Source organism: Anguilla rostrata, chromosome 3, assembly GCF_018555375.3.
Source record: "Anguilla rostrata isolate EN2019 chromosome 3, ASM1855537v3, whole genome shotgun sequence".
In the NCBI taxonomy this organism is placed as follows: domain Eukaryota; kingdom Metazoa; phylum Chordata; class Actinopteri; order Anguilliformes; family Anguillidae; genus Anguilla; species Anguilla rostrata.
Genome location: NC_057935.1, coordinates 609,039 through 627,836, shown reverse-complemented (window position 1 = coordinate 627,836; position 18,798 = coordinate 609,039). Strand labels below are relative to the sequence as shown.

The 18,798-nt window shown below is 48.1% G+C and overlaps 2 protein-coding genes across 3 annotated transcripts; one reads left to right on the top strand and one right to left on the bottom strand.

Annotated features, from left to right (window-relative positions):
- Window positions 1-2,312: 2,312 nt before the first annotated feature.
- nhp2 (NHP2 ribonucleoprotein homolog (yeast)) lies at window positions 2,313-4,587 on the bottom strand. Its single transcript, XM_064325258.1, has 4 exons — window positions 4,286-4,587; window positions 3,901-3,970; window positions 3,616-3,739; window positions 2,313-3,328 (listed from the first exon to the last, which is right to left on the bottom strand). Exons 1-4 carry the CDS (start codon window positions 4,440-4,442, stop codon window positions 3,218-3,220), a joined length of 462 nt encoding a protein of 153 aa, XP_064181328.1. The 5' UTR covers window positions 4,443-4,587; the 3' UTR covers window positions 2,313-3,217.
- A 5,579-nt stretch (window positions 4,588-10,166) lies between these two features.
- gabrp (gamma-aminobutyric acid type A receptor subunit pi) lies at window positions 10,167-18,539 on the top strand. Of its 2 annotated transcripts, none has more exons than XM_064325257.1 (10): window positions 10,167-10,795; window positions 12,026-12,102; window positions 12,419-12,528; window positions 12,796-12,863; window positions 13,291-13,508; window positions 15,269-15,351; window positions 16,078-16,215; window positions 16,455-16,607; window positions 16,974-17,167; window positions 17,446-18,539. In XM_064325257.1, exons 2-10 carry the CDS (start codon window positions 12,047-12,049, stop codon window positions 17,764-17,766), a joined length of 1,341 nt encoding a protein of 446 aa, XP_064181327.1. In that variant the 5' UTR covers window positions 10,167-10,795; window positions 12,026-12,046; the 3' UTR covers window positions 17,767-18,539. The 2 variants fall into 2 exon arrangements, with proteins under 2 accessions (XP_064181327.1, XP_064181326.1); XM_064325256.1 differs by having other exon boundaries at window positions 12,416-12,528.
- Window positions 18,540-18,798: the final 259 nt, after the last annotated feature.

The window sequence follows — 18,798 nt, the reverse complement described above, 5'->3', positions numbered from 1 at the left end:
AGCAAGGACGACGCTCCAAGAAGGACGTTTGGGGGGGACAAACCGTCCCGCTGGAAAGGCCAGAAGCCAACCCAACACACAACAGCACCCCTCCCAGCACGCGCGGTGTGTTTACGGGAGAAACACCGCTTCCTGTCATCCATGTTTACTAAACTGCGGAGGAGCGCCGGACGCAGGGCCTCACAGACCGCCTGTCTCTAGGGCGCGGCCCTGGTGGCTGTTGTGTGTAAACACAGACACACGCTGTCTGACACGTATCCATCAAAGAGACTCACTCACAGAGGGCAGCTCTCACTCTTTCTGTGTCTTCTTTTTCCATCTCTGCTTCCTGGGTGATTTCCTCTCTCTCTCTACTCCACGGGCTAAGCTTACCCCCTTCTTTAGCGTCATGTTTGTGTTCCCTTGCTGACCACAGCTCTGCAAAACTCAACATGAAGAAAACAACCTTAAAGAGCATCTACAACACCTTGCATTTTCACTAAAAAATGTATGATTGACCCCGAAGGACATTTAACTGCCCAAATACAAGATTAGCATAAAGGTCATAGATCCTCAAGGACCAAGCGAGCCTGAAGTCAATATTGGTTGAATTTTAGATGCTTCATGTAATTATTCAAATTCAAATCCTGAGTATATGTTGGCTTTGATCATTTACTCTTACACTTCAATTTTATAAGCAATAGTAAGGGTCAATATCAAAATCTGATTAAGACCTGATTAAAAACATGTGGTGAATACAGAACATTACAGACTAAACTGTACTCCATGAATGCTTATTATACAGACACATCTCTTCTAATAAATATACATTTAATAAAGAAATGAACACAACAGGTGAGTCAGAACAGAGATTAACCAGTAAAGCAAAAAAACACTTCCTTTTGCCTCTGAATCCATGACCTCTGACCTTCAGGCCACGGCCAATTCCAGTGCAGGAACATGATGAGGACGTCCCCACCATTCCAGTCTGAGTGGAGAAGGCTTCCATCTTCCTCTCTGCTACCAGAAAACACTTCCAGCACACATGCACAAAACGTTGAAGGAAAAAAAGCACATGCCATATCTTACACTAAATTGAAGCCCGTTTAAAAACAGAAAGCCCTACCGAATTCTCCACCTGACCAACAGCCTCTTGACGCATTCCAGACCCTCATTTTTCCTGTAAAAAATGTCCTGATAAAATATCATCCAGCGACAGAAATGGACTCTGTCCTTCTTCACACTTTCCAGGGGAAATCGGACTGCTATGGCCAGCCACTCTCACGCTTATATACTAGATTTGGGGAAAATAGAAGTCAAACACAACAAACAAGCCAGGCAGTGTGTACACTGTGGCTATTTCTCCCTAAAATATTTGAGCTGTCAACATGGAGTAAACAAGCCACAGAGAAGCCAGGGATGAGGAGAGAGGGACGCAGAGAAAGGAAGGAGTCTGCTGGCTGAACATGGACTGTTTATCAGTTTCAACAGCTAACACGCCATGTTTCCCCACCAAATACAGCAGGGGGGTCCAATATAATACTGAGAGAGCCGGAGTGGGTTCAGTCTAGCTCAGTACTACAACACCTGAGTCCACTTATCCAGGTCTCAACTGGAGGCCATAATTGGTTAACTGAATTGGGTGTCATAGCACTGGGCTGAAACAAAATCCTGCACCCAGATGGTCCTGTTTTTTGGATAAGACTGGACACCCCTGAAACAGTGTGGCTGGGCCCCTGTGAGAGGCGCTAACAGAGGGACTCAGCAGACTTGTTCAGACACTCACCTGGGGGGAGATTATGCAGGACAGAGCACTATACAACCCTGTACAACTACTCTCCCTAGTGGTGAAACTTTGAAAATAAACAAATGTGAAATTCACTGCTTAATTGAGCAGCAGTTTATTTAGGGGCCGGGCACTCAACTGCCCCCTTGTGGTGAGAACAGGAGACACATTCAAAATTGAGAGAGAAATGTGAGCACTTATGTAGCTATAATCCAGTCACATTTTAGCTTTGAAAACATGAGATTGAATTCCATAAACTAAGTCACGTCTGCACGCACAGATGCGGTTTAATATTTCCAAGACAAGTTTTTATACCAAATAAATCTGAAGCAATCGGCAGCATCCAAATCAGAATCCACTGCTTGAGTAAAAGAGGAAGGAGAAACATCGGATTGAACAGGTTTCAGTTTGCAGATTTATTGCTGGTGTGGAAAAGTGTGCAGAAATCAGGGTGTAACGTTTGAACCCCACTCCTCCTGAGGCTGCATGCAATGAGTGACAACAGACTCCAGTCACCAGACTCCAAACTCCTTTTGCATTACCAAAGTTTCTTTTGTTTTTTAACATTCACAGCAGAACAGAAACAGAAAAAGCAACTCCCAAGTTTTCAATTTACACATTTTAAAATCAAAGTTGTGACTCGCACGTAAATGTTTACTTTATTAAAAATCATAAGTTCAAAGTCAAAACATTTTTAATAAACATGTACGAGTGACACACAGTTCCTCAGCCACACACAGTAGTTTCCAAGGCAACACTGCAGCTGTGGCATGAGCCATTCCCATGTTCACTTGTACATAAAACCAGAAGACGGTGGAACAGAAACACATTCTGAAGATAAGCATTATAAGCCACTGAAAATTATGAAAAAAGAAAAATCATACTATGACATTCCACCTCACAGAGCAATTCAATCTAATCATAAATCTACATCAGACTGCGATTCAGGCAAAGTATGCCTGCTGACTCCCTTAGAAGTTCATGATTCCTGCAGTTGCTGAAACAGGAAAGTTTGTTTTGTGTAACTAAGAGTGGAGCTTGCTTACATCTGTCATTTCCAGAAAAGCACTAAAAACCCCTCCAGTTTCTTGGGGTTATTTCAACAAACATGGAGATATCAAACCGTAGAAGTCACACCTAATTCATAAAAACACACAGTTGTACACGCACACACGCACGCACGCACACACGAACACACGCGCACACACACGCACGAGGACATGCGCCCACACACACCCGTTCTCTTAAGTATGGGCATTATAACAGATTATCAGCACTGGCTCTCTGTGAGGTGGCATCACTTCTGTTGTGATGCAGGAAAAACAAGGAAGAGAGGACCCTTACAGTCTGTGTGTGTGTGTGTGTGTGTGTGTGTGTGTGTCTCTGTGCACGCGCGTGAGAACGTCCACGCCCGGTGGACAGGGGTCCGCCCGTGCCTCGGTGTGAGCGTGCTCAGACCGGTTTGGGCAGGGCCGACACCTCCTCCAGGCACTCGTCATAGGCGGACTGGTACTCCTCGTGCGGCTTGATCATGATGACGCAGGTGGGCCGCTTGGAGGCCGGCTGCGCAGAGACAATCCGCAGGTACCGTGCTGGGACAAGGAGCACAGATCACACAGCAGGGTGGTGTAAATCACACGCGTCACACACTGACTGCCAACACACACGGTACTGTCCCACAAATGCTACTGTCCCCCACACACACGCACCACTGTCCAATAAAGCAGGCGAATAAATCTGAAAATTAGTGAGTCAAAAGAGACTGTATTCAAGTGTGACTAGCTTTGCTGGACTCATATTAGAATTATGAAATTAATATTTCAGTAGTTATGCAGGACTTAGAACATCACGGCAGAGGGCAGACTCACCACTTTGGAGGGGATGTAGGCATAGGGGAGACTCCGGTCTTCACACATGACCGGCAGGTGACAGTACACATCAATGGGTAGCGTGTCTCCGGCCAGCACCACGATCCTACCCAACAAGACAGTGCGTCACACACGCGCACACATTACCTTCTCGAACACAGTAACAGCGTCAAACCTGGAAAGCGTACATTGAAAACCTGGAAAGTAACACCACAAAATACAGAATAACTGCATATTATGGTCAGATATGGAGAAAAATCACCTTACCCGGTCTCTCCTTTGTTTATAAACTTCTGAACTTCCTTCACACCACGCCGGATCTGTTTTACCTTGGAGGCTGAGAAGCAAAAGAAATTTAGCATTAGCTCGCTAATGCTAAGGTTGAACTACATCAATGCATATCGACGGCAACCCTGCGGAAACTACCCTTTCGCTAAAAAATATGGGTTTGTTACCTAATGTGCGTTATAACTAGCTAGGGTACCTACACACTGAATGCGCTGCCAACCGCTAGTTAATATCACACTAGACTAAATAACAAGCAGCTAAGACATCTCGTGGATGCGGTGTATTTTAATCTACAGCCGTGTCTAAAATTATTACAGAAACACTTTCATACTGGATGTTGCTGACGCACACTGCTGCAGGTTACCTTTTTTCACGCATTTGTAGAGTTTCTTGCTGAGTTTTCTCGAGGCGAGAGGCTGGGCGATGGGGTTAATATTGGCGATCAGCTCCTGGTAAGACTTCTCCGTTGTCCCGGTTGCCTCCTCCTCTGTCGCGCCTTTCTCTTTTTTAATCTTTGTCATCGTTTTATTTTTCCGTTCCTCGTTATTTTATCGGCAAAATTGAAGTTTTCCCAGAGATAACTACAACTACAGCTACAACTTCTTACACGTGTGGACCGCACGTCCTTATAAAATGGCGTCACTTCCTGTTCCTTGTGTAAAACGGAAGTTGTATAACATCACTAGCGCGAGATCCCAAGAGAATCGTAGTTCGATTCATAGTATAGGCCCCTGTATTAGAAGCATTGACCGTAGAAAAAGAATAAATGTGCTGCAGAGAACTCTAAATGTTCGTGAAGCTTTTGTTTATTTTCCTTTTAAGTGTGTAATGTGTAATACCCTGTGTTGCTCTATTGTTATATTCTTATTTGATATATGTTCAAAATATTTTTATATGTTAATTTCTTTTCACAAAATATGGTTGCATATTTTATTTTATTTTATTTTACATGTAAATATGTCTTATGAAGCTTTTTCATTCAATAAAATGTAATAGGTGACATATCATACAGCAGAACTGCAGAATCCTGTAGTAATATCTGAGATTGAGATAAGGGTCTCTTATGCCCCATGGCTAGGCTAACCTCCAAACCAGGCTGAACCTTTATCAGGTCTACAATTGGTCATGCAATCACAGATGTGTGGGGTATTCACAATGAAAGCAACAGAACTAAACGCAACAGGCAGTACCATGTGCTTTAGGGTACCAGTGCAGTGAAGGCACTGGTCAGATCCTCGCTGATCTCAAAATTCTAAATGACTCGACCGTAAGATACCTCATGGATGCTGTGTGTTTTGATCTAGCTCTTTAAAATTGTACCAGTAACACTTTCATATGGGACGGGAGTGTCGTTGTTCAGTGGTATGTTGAGAAGTCTGCATTTCACTTGAGAGCAGGTACGACGTGTCACCCGGGATCGCCGTACTGCTTATTCAAATTATAAATCCAGCTCTATTCATTAGGCCCTGCTTTATGGAAAAGTTAGAATTGAGAGAGTTTTATGTTTTCCCTTTTATGATTTGTTTTCAGAAACTGAGACTCAGATCATCAATTTTAAAAAGTCTGTTAATGCACTTATGAGATGCTGAGCACCGGTGGACAGGATGAGGGAGAAATACTCCAGCCTGATCTCTGGAGCTGTGCAGTGCAGCGTGTGCCTTTACCTCACACAGGACTGGCTAAACTCTGGGGTACAGTCTCCCAGCACACCACCCAACAGCTGGAGAGAGGCTGAGATTCGCACCGCAGCGCTTATTAAAATTATCCTTATGTGATCTGTCTGGACCGTTTTTTTAAACGTGATTCAGCCAGCTGAAGAGCCTGTTCGTGCAGGTATTGTGTGTCAGGGGTAGGTAACGCTGGGGGGACTGAGGTAATTGGTTGGACTGGAGTTGTTTGCTGAGGCGCGCTGTCCCATACGGGAGAGAGAGGGAGAGTTGGTACGTGTACAGAGTCGGACAGCACGGCATCGGCAGCACACCGTTTTGGGTTTGTTTGGTGAAACACCCAGTGTCCCATGTTAGGAGGGAGAATCGGAGGGTGGGGGGGCGGGGGGGTACCTGCTCAAATCTACATCCCTCAGAGTTGGGCCGGTACCCTCAGAGCTGGATGCAGAGAAAGCTGCAGCTGACCCAGACTAGAACACACCCTCTCCTCTCATTCCTTCAGTCCAAAGTAAGCTGCAGTTATGCTCTAACACCCAAATCAGACCTGAGTGCAGATGCATAATGATCTCAATCACAATGTGCCCAAAACTAAATAATGAACAAATTTTTTTTTGGAAATTAATTTGTCAGCAGCCAAACAATTCATGCTTTTGAGTTGGTTTGTAGTATGTTTATGTATCTCAGTCTTCCAAAGCTATACACCAACATCTAAAACAAAATGGCGGGTAATCAAGATGGTAAACATGGGTAGTCTCGATGGCATTTGTAGATCTAAAATGCCCTAATGTATGTATGAAGTTTAGCATCAACTGGACTTATGTGATGCTTATATGATGGACTTATACAGTGTGAACTTCACCACTCCTATTATATATTTAATATTTTTTCAGGGTTGGGTGAATTTGAATAATAATAATAATCATCATCATCATCATCATAATAATAAACCTGAAAACAATAAACCTCTCCCTCTGACTCTCTCTTTGTCTCTCTCTCTCTCTCTCTCTCTCCCTCTTTGTCTCTCTCTCTCTCTTTCTCTTTCTCTCCAGCTCCATAATGTTTTATTCATCTCTAATGCTCTCTCCATGTGCATTGCACTTCTTGTACGTCGCTTTGGATAAAGGCGTCTGCCAAATGAATGTAATGTAATGTAATGTAATGCTGTTGCTGTTATAAGTAAGTCCCAAGGTTGTTTCCTGTGTTCACTGTGTGAACTAAACTGTGCTCTTGGCTAAAAATAGCTGTACAAAATAAGTATTGTATCTTACTGAACCTGTGTTTTGTAGTTGTCCATGACCATGAAATGCACTTTTGTACGTTGCTTGGGATAAAAGCATCTGCCAAATAAATGTAAGGTAATGTAATGTTCCCGCAGTTCTAATCCCTGGTGCATGTCCCGCATATACATGCCTATGTATATGCACATACATGCGCTTACATGCACATACATGCGCATACTCACCATGCATGATGCAATTCATTGCAAGCGTGTGTTTATATGTGGCTTTCTGACTGTTTGCTTCTCGTACTGTATTAATTACATGTATGTGTGTATCTTTGTATGTTAGTGTGTTTGGTTAGCATACATTTGTTTTTTTGTGTGTTTGTCTGGTCAGAGAGGAAAAAATTAAATTGAGAGGGAGAGAGAAAGAAAGAGACAGAGATGGAGAAGTGCAAGAGAGACAGAGAGAAAGATTTAATTTAATTAGATAATTTAAATTCTACACAGGGACAGATTATTTATTTTGTCTAATTCGAATTGATCTCATTTCTCAGAGCGTGCAGGGAATTGTGGGAAACAGTGGGGAATTGTGGGAAACCATGGGTAATTGTGGGAAACAGCAGGGAACTGTGGCAGATGAAACCTGTCTCAGTGGATGCATGATGAACGCTCCACCTGCATGTTTTACCTCTGAGAGAATGTTCCGGAAACTCTGACGCGTACAGTCAAAGATACCAGCAGGAGGCAGTAACTTAGTCTCTAAGCCAACCATCGCATTACAGCGGGAGAAGATGGAGACGGACGATAAACTTCCCCACTCTGTGTCCGCACGCAGCCTACGGCCGTCTGTGAGTTAAGCGGCAGAACTGTGCGTGGTGAAGAACAGGAGGAGGAGGAGGAAGAGAGAGGGATCTGTAATGGAAGAGGGAGTGAGAGGGGAATAATGGAGAGAGATTGAAAGAGACAGGGACGGAGGCGGGGAGTGGTGTCAATATCGCCCCCCTGAGGCCGGATGATGGATTGTGTTGAAAATGAGAAGAGAGAGGCTGTGCGGGGGAGCTGTGATTGAGTCTGTTGCCATGGCGATGCGGCTGTTCAGCGGGGGGCTGCGGGACAGGCGTTCAGTGCTCGGGCGGGGTGAGGCACTGAGGGGGGATTTACCGAAATCTCCCCTGGACCCGCTCTTGGCCCGGCAGTGTACCCCTCTCTCCCCTGGACCCACTCTGGGCCTGCTGTGTAACCCTCTCTCCCCTGGACCCCCTCCTGGGCCTGCAGTGTACCCCTCTCTCCCCTGGACCCACTCTGGGCCTGCTGTGTACCCCTCTCTCCCCTGGACCCCCTCCTGGGCCTGCAGTGTAACCCTCTCTCCCCTGGACTCCCTCCTGGGCCTGTGGTTTCCCTAACAGAGCCCCCCATCGAGGGGGAATCTGTGTGTCAGGAGACCGGGTGGTCATGGAGACACAAAGTACTTGCCGGCCTGCCGATCTCCCCTCCTCTCATTCTGCAGCCGGCTGTGACTCAGAAAACGCCACAGATAAGATATCAAAAGTTTGGGTGACGGTCGGGCTGATGCTGGCTCTGTTATCTCATCTTTGCCTGCAGCGCTCTGTAATTGGACGATATTCAGCACCGAACACTGAACACTGATGCGTGTTGATACTGTCACACATGAAGGATCCGCCAGGGAGAGTGCGTGGTGATTCGAAAATGGAAAGGGGGTAGAGAGAGGGAGAGAAAGCCAGAGAAGATGAAGAGCGCAAGGGAGGAAGTTGAGGATATTGAAGGCTAGCGCTCAAGTCTCTTCCCAGCGCTGCCCGTTTGTTTCCCTCCTTCCATCTCTCCCTGGCTGTGGCCCACGGTTCGACACCCCGCCCTGCGTCAGACTGAGGCAGGGATTCAGGGTCAGAGAGAAGGGGGCTAAGAGGAAGACAGCCCCCCCCCCCAACCAACGGAGAGGATCTGGCAGTGAGGCCTCAACTCACCAAGGGGTGACAACGAGTCAAATAAATCTCCATCATTCTGACACCGGAGGCACCAGAGCCCCCTCCACTGCAGCCCTCTCTCTCTAAATGAGACATTCGAGCTGACAGCTACAAGCATGTATGCGTGCAGACACACACACACACACACTCACACTCACAGTAGGACAGTAAAGAGTCCTGCAAGACCATGGTGCCATTTCGGACTGTCTGTCTCCAGGGGATCTGGTTCGATCCCTCAGATCAGACAGTGACTCGCCCTCCCAACGGCTTCATCAGTTGCTCAGGGTCAAGGGTCATCGAAAGGGAGGAGCCTGGCAGCGCTGGAGAGATGGGAGGAGCCTCTCTTGACACCCGTCTGCTGTCGAAGTGATTGACAGCCTGAAGTGCCTGAGGCGGAGGGGTCCTGATAAATGGTTTATGGGTCACACGTAACCGGTCACTTCCTGTTTCCTCTGGGGAATTCTGATTCTCCTCTGCCAGGGCAGATCCGACCGGCGCGAGTAATTACCACAGAAATATGGCAGACGCCTCCCGGGAACACAGTGCAGGTGACTGGGTGCACGGTCTGAAGCGTGCCTGACAACTCTGTGCCAAGACTGAGTGACAGAGTCCGGCTCTAATGACAGAGATGCAGTGCCGTCCTCCACAGATGTGGAATGGGCAGTGAGGGAGATTGTGATTCTGTGTTTGCCTGGGCCAGGATCCCCAGTCTGTCACAGATTGAATAACATGTGATCAACTAGGGACCAGAAGGGAAGCTGACACTGATTGGTTGTTCAACTGCATTATTTGAGTTGAATGTGTGTGTGTGTGTGTGTGTGGTGTGTGTGCGTGTGTGTGCGTGTGGTGTGTGTGTGTGGTGTGTGATCATGGACCCACCACCCCGCAGCATTATTCCTGTATGTGACCCAAGTCAAAAGTCTTGTCTGCATACAAAAATTTCACCAGTACTGCCCTGTAGCACTGCTGTAATCTTTACGTTGCTCCACAGACAAAGTCCCCCTCAGAACAGATCACCCTCTACCACAAACACACCGTTCTTAATGAACGTAACATTTGTCCCAACCTCTCTCATGCCATGAAAATGTGGGACACTGCCCCCTGGCTTGCACAAAAAGAACATCCCCCCCACAGCAGGTCTCCAGTCCGATTAGAGGTGGGGGCCTTATATAGCACCCTCCACCTCTACCCTGCCATCGTCTGACCCTCCACCTGTACCCTGCCATCATCTGATCCTCCAGCTCTCCCTTTTATCCTCTAGAGCCCTCGTTTGCCTGACCTTAACACATACTGCACACGAGAGAGAGAGAGAGAGAGAGAGAGAGAAAGGGGAGGGGAGAGGGCAGGGCAGACTGAAATTCGGGAAGGGGAAGAAGTTCCGGAGAGAGAGAGAGAGATGAAAGGAAAGGAGAGGAAAAGAGGGAAAGTGATTTGGAAGTAAGGGTGCACCAGGGATTATATGTGCACAAACTGAGGGGGGGTGGGGGAACTCAAAGGAGAGTAAAAAGGGGTGGAGAGAGTGGAGTGTGAGAAAGAGAAGAGAGGAGGAGAGAGAGCACGACAGAAAAGAAGGCAGGAAGCGTAAACACGCTGTCACTGAATTTCAGACGGTGATTTATTGAGAGCACAGGCGAGAAGAGAATTCATATATACGCAAACAAAGGCTGCTAGTAAACACACACAGAAATACACACATACACACACACTCACTGAATCGCACACACACACATACACACGCATGCTGAAGTGCACACACACACACACACACACACATGCATGCACACTGAAGCTGTAACCGGACCAAAGACAGCGCAAGGCTGAAACTCTGGACTCTTAAATTCTCAGCGAAACAGAGGAAGAGATTTCCAGGACACTGCTGGAGACAGAGGAACCGTCTGCTGGAAACACACTGTCACTGAGAGAGGGAGGAAGAAAGAGGAGAGAGGAAGATAAAATACTGAAGAAGAGGAAACAGTGAGCAGCAGGGGACAGACGCTCCACAGGTAACTGCGTCCCGTTTAAAATGAGCCCTTACGACAGGTGACCCAGGGGGCCACAGAGAGGGCGACAGCACCTAGAGAATGAAGCAGAGGTATGGAGAGAGCTGCATATGGCTGCGTGTGTCGGGTGGAGGGGGGGTATGGCTGCGTGTGTGGGGTGGAGGGGGGGTATGGCTGCGTGTGTGGGGTGGAGGGGGGGTATGTCTGCTTGGGTGGGGTGGAGTGGGGGTATGGCTGCGTGTGTGGGGTGGAGGGGGGGTAATGGCTGTGACTACTCTACCTTACATTCAAGTTTATCCTGTTACAGCTTCTGCAGATATGACTGTTTTTTTCAGTTTTTAATTTTCTGTGACAGAAAGTTTTTTTTCACATTTAATGTCTATGAGTATTATGTTCAGTGAATGCAGCGTTAAAAAACTACATCAGTTAGCAGTTGCCCTGATTGCGATGACAGGGTAGGTGTGATATTCATAGAAATTGGTATTCATATTTGTATATGCTAATGTTAATGGTTAATGTATGGACATGCTAATACATATATGGACATGCTAATATATGGACATGCTAATGCTAATGTATGGAGAGGCTAATGTTAATGTATGGACATGCTAAAGAAGGAAGATCGGTGATAACAAGCACAGCAACCTCTGAGTAAAGATAAACAGATCTGCTCTCATATTCCTCTGTGAAAAGCAAAATCAACATCAAAAGAAACCATTTCCCAAAAATTCCTCAGTTATGCCCAATATTTACATCTCTGGCTGAAAATGAAAAACATCCCCTTCTTTTAGGAGAGGAAATGTCCCACCGTCTGAGGGACAAAGACTGACCAAAATCTCAGCATTATTATTATAAGTAAGAGAGGAGGGAGAAAGGAGTAAGGGAGTTGTAAGAGCAGAGTAAGAGAGAAGCGAGAGAGGAGTAAGGGAGTTGTAAGCGAGAAGTAAGGGAGGAGGGAGAGAGGAGTAAGGGAGTAAGAGAAATGAGAGAGTAGTAAGGGAACAAGAGAAAGGATGACAGTAACACAGGTGTGATGAACAGCATACATATTTTCGGTCGACGGAGGTGTTGCCACCTGGTGGACAAATTTGGCCACCCGATCTCAAAGCTGAGCTGCATGACTGTTCTGTCCAAGAGTGAAAGATGTCAAACATGTCAGTGCAACAGACGAGTACACTGTGTATGAGGTGAAATAAAGACAACGTCTGTCTGTCTGTCTGTCTCTCCACGCAGGGGCTGGTCAGATGTTCTGAGATGCCACGTATCCCTGTGTTGTCGTTTGTGACCCTGAGCTTGGTCATCATGCACAGGTGAGTGGTCACAGGTAACCAGGGTGAATCTCCCTGTTGGTCACTTCAGTGGTGAACCACTGAATCACGCTGAGCAGCGGTGAAATTGAAATAAGATGAAAAGCTGAAGTGTACTTTCAGGGTCTCTTTGATGCTTTTTCCCTTAAAATTTTCAAATACAAAACCACATGCCACAGTAAGTACTCCCATAAAGGTTGACAATAATAGGGATAAATCTGTTTAAATTCACTGGCAGTAAAGGGATTGTATGTGTGATCTCTTCTCTTTGCTTGATCACCTTTCCTCTGGATGTCCCCCCCCCCCCCCCCCCCAGCAGAGGGGTGGTTCTGGGAGCTCAGTATGGAGACTGGACTGATTCAGATCTTCAGCCCACCATTCAAAAGCTGATGAAGGGCTACAACCGTTACCTAAGACCCAACTTTAATGGTGAGCAAAGGAATTACAGGACATACACACACACACACAGACATGCACACACACACAGAGACACACACCCAGACATGCACACACAGACACACACAAACGCGTACACACACACAGACACACACACCCACACGCAGACAGACACATATACACACACACACACACACTGATAGTGTGTATTTGTACATACTGATGTGTGTGTACTCTAATGAGAGCTGTATTCTTGGGAAATGCACACAGCTGTAAGAAGCAGAGTTTCTCTCACTGCAGGGGGTCCTGTGGAAATTGGAATGAGCCTGGATATTGCCAGCATTGATGCCATCTCAGAAATCAACATGGTACGTCTATACCGAACACACACACACACACACACCATGTGTGGAGGTGTGGAGTAATTCATTTTCTTCCTTGTTATCAGTTTGGAGTGGAACCCAGTTAACACTTATCTCAGACCCTATATTATCAGCTTCAAACCCAGTGGCTGTAATGATCTGACTGATCCCTCGGGTGTGTGGGTGTGTATATGCGCGTGTGTGCATGTGCGCGTGTGTGCATGTGCGCGTGTATGTGTGTGTGTGTGTGTGTGTGCATGTGCGCGTGTATGTGTGTGTGTGTGTATATGTGTGTGTGTGTGTGTGTGCGTGTATATGTGTGTGTATATGTGTGTGTGTGTGTGTATATGTGTGTGTGTGTGTGTATGTGTGTGTGTGTGTTTGTGTGTGTGTGTGTGTGTATGTGTGTGTGTGTGTGTGTGTGTGCGCACAGGACTACACTGCGACCATCTTCCTGCGGCAGCGCTGGCGGGACTCGCGGCTGGTGTTTGTGGGGAACGAGAGCGTCAGTGTGGACGGGCGGCTCGTCTCCCTGCTGTGGATCCCCGACACCTTCATCCCCGACTCCAAACGCTCCTTCCTGCACGACGTCACCGTGGAAAACCGCCTCATCAGGATCTTCAGCAACGGCACCGTGCTCTACGCGCTCCGGTACGCCGGTCTACGCACTCCCGCATGGAGCGCTACACTCTACGCACTCCCGCATGGAGCGCTACACTCTACACACTCCCACATGGAGCTCTACGCACTCTACACACTCCCGCATGGAGCGCTACACTCTACACACTCCCGCATGGAGCGCTACACACTCTACGCACTCCCGCATGGAGCTCTACACACTCTACACACTCTACACACTCCCGCATGGAGCTCTACACACTCTACACACTCTACACACTCTACACACTCTACACACTCCCGCATGGAGCTCTACACACTCTACGCACTCCCGCATGGAGCGCTACACACTCTACGCACTCCCGCATGGAGCGCTACACACTCTACACACTCTACACACTCCCGCATGGAGCTCTACACACTCTACGCACTCCCGCATGGAGCGCTACACACTCTACACACTCTACACACTCCCGCATGGAGCTCTACACACTCTACGCACTCCCGCATGGAGCGCTACACTCTACACACTCCCGCATGGAGCGCTACACACTCTACGCACTCCCGCATGGAGCGCTACACACTCTACACACTCTACACACTCCCGCATGGAGCTCTACACACTCTACGCACTCCCGCATGGAGCGCTACACTCTACGCACTCCCGCATGGAGCGCTACACACTCTACACACTCTACACACTCCCGCATGGAGCTCTACACTCTACACACTCCCGCATGGAGCGCTACACACTCTACGCACTCCCGCATGGAGCGCTACACACTCTACACACTCCCGCATGGAGCTCTACACTCTACACACTCCCGCATGGAGCGCTACACACTCTACGCACTCCCGCATGGAGCGCTACACACTCTACGCACTCCCGCATGGAGCGCTACACTCTACGCACTCCCGCATGGAGCGCTACACTCTACGCACTCCCGCATGGAGCGCTACACACTCTACACACTCCCGCATGGAGCTCTACACTCTACACACTCCCGCATGGAGCGCTACACACTCTACGCGCTCCCGCATGGAGCGCTACACACTCTACACACTCCCGCATGGAGCTCTACACTCTACACACTCCCGCATGGAGCGCTACACACTCTACGCACTCCCGCATTGAGCGCTACACATCTACGCACTCCCGCATGGAGCTCTACACACTCTACACACTCCCACATGGAGCGCTACACACTCTACACACTTCCGCATGGAGCTCTACACACTCTACACACTCCCACATGGAGCGCTGCACACTCTACACACTCCCGCATGGAGCGCTACACTCTACGCACTCCCGCATGGAGCGCTACACACTCTACACACTCCCACATGGAGCTCTACACACACAGATGCTGATGGCCTTATGACTGAACTGCCGACGGAGCCGCCATCGGGCCAGTACCGGGCCGTGCGTGTCTGATTGTGGCTGGCAGTGGGCTGACTGTGAGCTGTTCTCTCCAGTGAGAAACTTTGCGTTTCGTCCCACACACACAGTGAGGATCTTTGAGTGTCATCCCTTCACATTCAAATCCAGCTGTAATGAGCTTTTGTGTGAAGGACAAAAGGCTCTGTGTTCCTACAGCAGTTAGTGCACACACAACACAGAGCACTAAAGAGACAGCACAGCATTTCACTAACTAAAAACTTTCAGAGCCACAATTAGGAGCTACAGATAATACTGTTAGCGTGATATACATTCTCTCTATCTATCTCTGTTTCTATCTCTCTCTCCTTCTCTCTTGCTCTCTCTCTCTCACACATTCTCTCTCTTCTGCCAGAATCACAGCCACCATTGCCTGTAACATGGACCTGACCAAATACCCCATGGACCGACAAGTGTGCACCCTACAGCTGGAGAGCTGTAAGTAATACACACTGCATACACACACACACACGCACACTCTCACATACGCACACACTACACACACACACAAACACACGCACGCGCTCACACTACACACACACAAACACATGCACGTGCTCACACTACACACACACACACACACACACAGACACACGCACAATATTTCATAATTCATAGGTCTCTGTTTACGGGCTCATTAGTGACCAGCTGCTTACCGGTATGAACTGAGCCCCCTGCTTCAGGCTGCTTCTTTATTAGAGAGCCAGAGCTGCTCTGTGAAACACACTCACTGGGGAACTCAAGGAGGAGAGTAGATTCTCTTATTAAGTGGGATTAATAAAATGGACAGCAGATGCTATTCCAGGCTCAGTTCTGTCCGCAGAGTAAGTGTCCTTACTGAGGACATAAATAATTTAATGGTGAATTTACACTTTTTATTCCCAAACAGTCACCACCCTGTGGTGCACGGATGAGCCCCCCATGGCTGAGATCTGGGCCGTCCCAGTGCTGACGAGGGGTGTGATGATACAACCGGATCACCATACAATATGATCTGAACAATACAATGCGATACAATTTCTCATAATTTATCGCAATATGATACAATTAATAAAGGTTAATCTTGAAATCATATGATGCGATTAGCTGTGATGTGAGAGTAACCATTGGATTTGACAGATTCCCCCAACCCACCAGTGTGTGTGTGTGTGTGTCTGTGTGTAGGGGGGTATAACCTGCAGGATGTGGTGTTCTACTGGACCCGTGGTAATGACTCTGTGAGGGGATTGGACACACTGAGGCTGGCCCAGTACAGTGTGGAGAGCTACTACACCACAGTGACACAGGCTGTCTATGAGACAGGTATCTGCACCTGAACACTCACCTGAGACAGGTATCTGCACCTGAACACACACCTGAGACAGGTATCTGCACCTTAACACTCACCTGAGACAGGTATCTGCACCTGAACACACACCTGAGACAGGTATCTGCACCTGAACACTCACCTGAGACAGGTACCTGCACCTGCTGTCTGACTACTGGATGGACAGTGCTTAGACTGAGCTGTGTGTCTGTCTGTGTGTCTGTCTGTCTGTCAGGTCTGTACCCTAAGCTGGTGCTACACTTCGCTCTGCGCAGAAACGTGCTCTTCTTCATCCTGGAGACCTACGTCCCCTCCACCCTGCTGGTGGTGCTGTCCTGGGTGTCCTTCTGGATCAGCCAATCATCTGTCCCGGCTCGGACCTGCATCGGTCTGTTAATCACTCTCGCGGTTAAACTTACACTCTCTATCCCAAACTTCCAGAGCCCACCGCCCACTGCATGGGCAAACGCATCTGAGGCCCAGTGCATGCAGCAGCTGCAGTGATTCATCTGTCAGTGGAGTGTGTGTGACCCCTCCCATGATGCAACAGTGGGGAAGTGTTCACCTACCCAAATCATCACCTTCCTCTCTCATCACCTCTCTCTTTTGCTCTCTCCATCTCTCTTCTCTATCTCCTCCCCCAAACTCACTCTCTCTCTCTCCCTCCGTGCTCTCCACACCATCACTCTCTCCCTGTCTGTCTCTCTCTCCTCCCCCCCTCCTCCCTCTCTCTCGCTCTCTCTCTCTCTCTCAGGTGTGACCACTGTTCTGACTATGACCACGTTAATGATGGGGGCGCGCACATCGCTGCCCAACGCTAACTGCTTCATTAAGGCCATCGACGTCTACCTGGGCATCTGCTTCACCTTCATCTTTGGGGCTCTGCTGGAGTACGCCATCGCCCACTTCTGCACCATGCAGCACCAGACCATCGGAGACCTGCAGAGAGTGAGTCTGTGTGATTCAGTGAGTCTGAACGAGTGAGTCTGTGCGAGCGAGTCTGTCTGAGTGAGTCTGTGTGATTCAGTGAGTCTGTCTGAGTGAGTCTGTCAGTACGAGTGAGTCTATGATTCAGTGAGTCTGTCTGAGCGAGTCTGTGAGTGAGTCTGTATGATTCAGTGAGTCTGAGTGAGTCAGTCTGTCCATCCATTAGTTTCCGGGTGCATTGTGACCATGCTGCCTGTTGCAGAGCGTGTGGGAGGGTCCTCAGTCTCGTCTCTCACCAGGAGCTGCAGAAAGACCTGGAGGAGTCCAGTGGGAATGGTGCCATACCACTGGTTAGCTCCGCCCACCCCAGGCGACCAATGGAATTAGACCCCGCCCAGCCGGAGGATGTGGGCCAATCGGCTGGCGGCAGAGGCGGGGCAGTGCTGAGGGTGCAGGGAAAGGGGCGTGGCCTGGGCTCTGTTAAGGAGGCGTCCCGTAAAGCCACGGCAGCGTTCAGCGTGCAGAACCCCCACAACATCGACCGCCACGCCCGCACCGTCTTCCCCCTCGCCTTCCTCATGGTCAACATACTGTACTGGCTTTATTACCTCTTCCTCTGAGAGCAGTGGCCTTTTCAATCACTCTAACTCTCCATCACCCCACCCCTCTGCCTCTCTGTCCCTCTATCCCTCTACCCCTCTGTCTCTCTGTCCCTCTATCCCTCTACCTCTCTGTCTCTCTGTTCCTCAATCACTCTATCTCTCCATCACTCTATTCCTTAATCAATCCATCACCCCATCCATCTGTCTCTCTGTCCCTCCATCTCTCTGTGTGATACATCTCTCTGCCCATCTCTCTGTCCCACAATCCCTCTGCCCATCTCTCTGTCCCTCAATCACTCCATCTCACCATCCCTCCATCAGCCAGCTTTCTCCATCGGTCCATCACTCCATGTCGCATCATTCTATCACTCCTTCACACCATCTCTCCATACCTCAATCACTCCATTCCTCCATCATCCAGCCTTCTACACCACTCTCTTCCTTTATCACTCCCACACTCCTCTTACCTCCTGGCTTCTGCAAAGGAACAAACAAAAATTCCAGTGTGACTCCAGGGGCATATAACTGTAATACCAGAGTTCAACAACAGGGGGTGATATACACAGTAACATAGAATATGGTTATTGATGTAGCAGAGGTAGTTTGGCCCATACCTGTAATAATGGCCTTCATATTGTGCAGAGTGATACATTTCCTGAATACAGTTATATTACTGAATATTTCATTTGTCACTTTGATGATCTTGTTGAATGTAAATCGTGAAATTCATATCTGTATCTGTGCTCTATTTGCCTATACTTGTTTGTAATGCTGTTACATTAAAATCGTGTTAAGGGTATAATCTGAGTCGTAATTTCCAAAATGGTTCACCATTTGAATACCTACCCAGCAACTTCACCATCACCAGAAAACCTGACTGCCTTGCAGCAGCACCAGGAGAATTTGTCTGTACAAACAAGAGCTCTACCAAAGGGTTAAAACAGCACATGTTCTGTCTGGCCAACTGTCTGCCAGGTTAGCTAACCAATTACTCTAACAAGTGGTGATCGGGACACTGCAGAATACTTCAGGAGACAAATCTTGTGATTT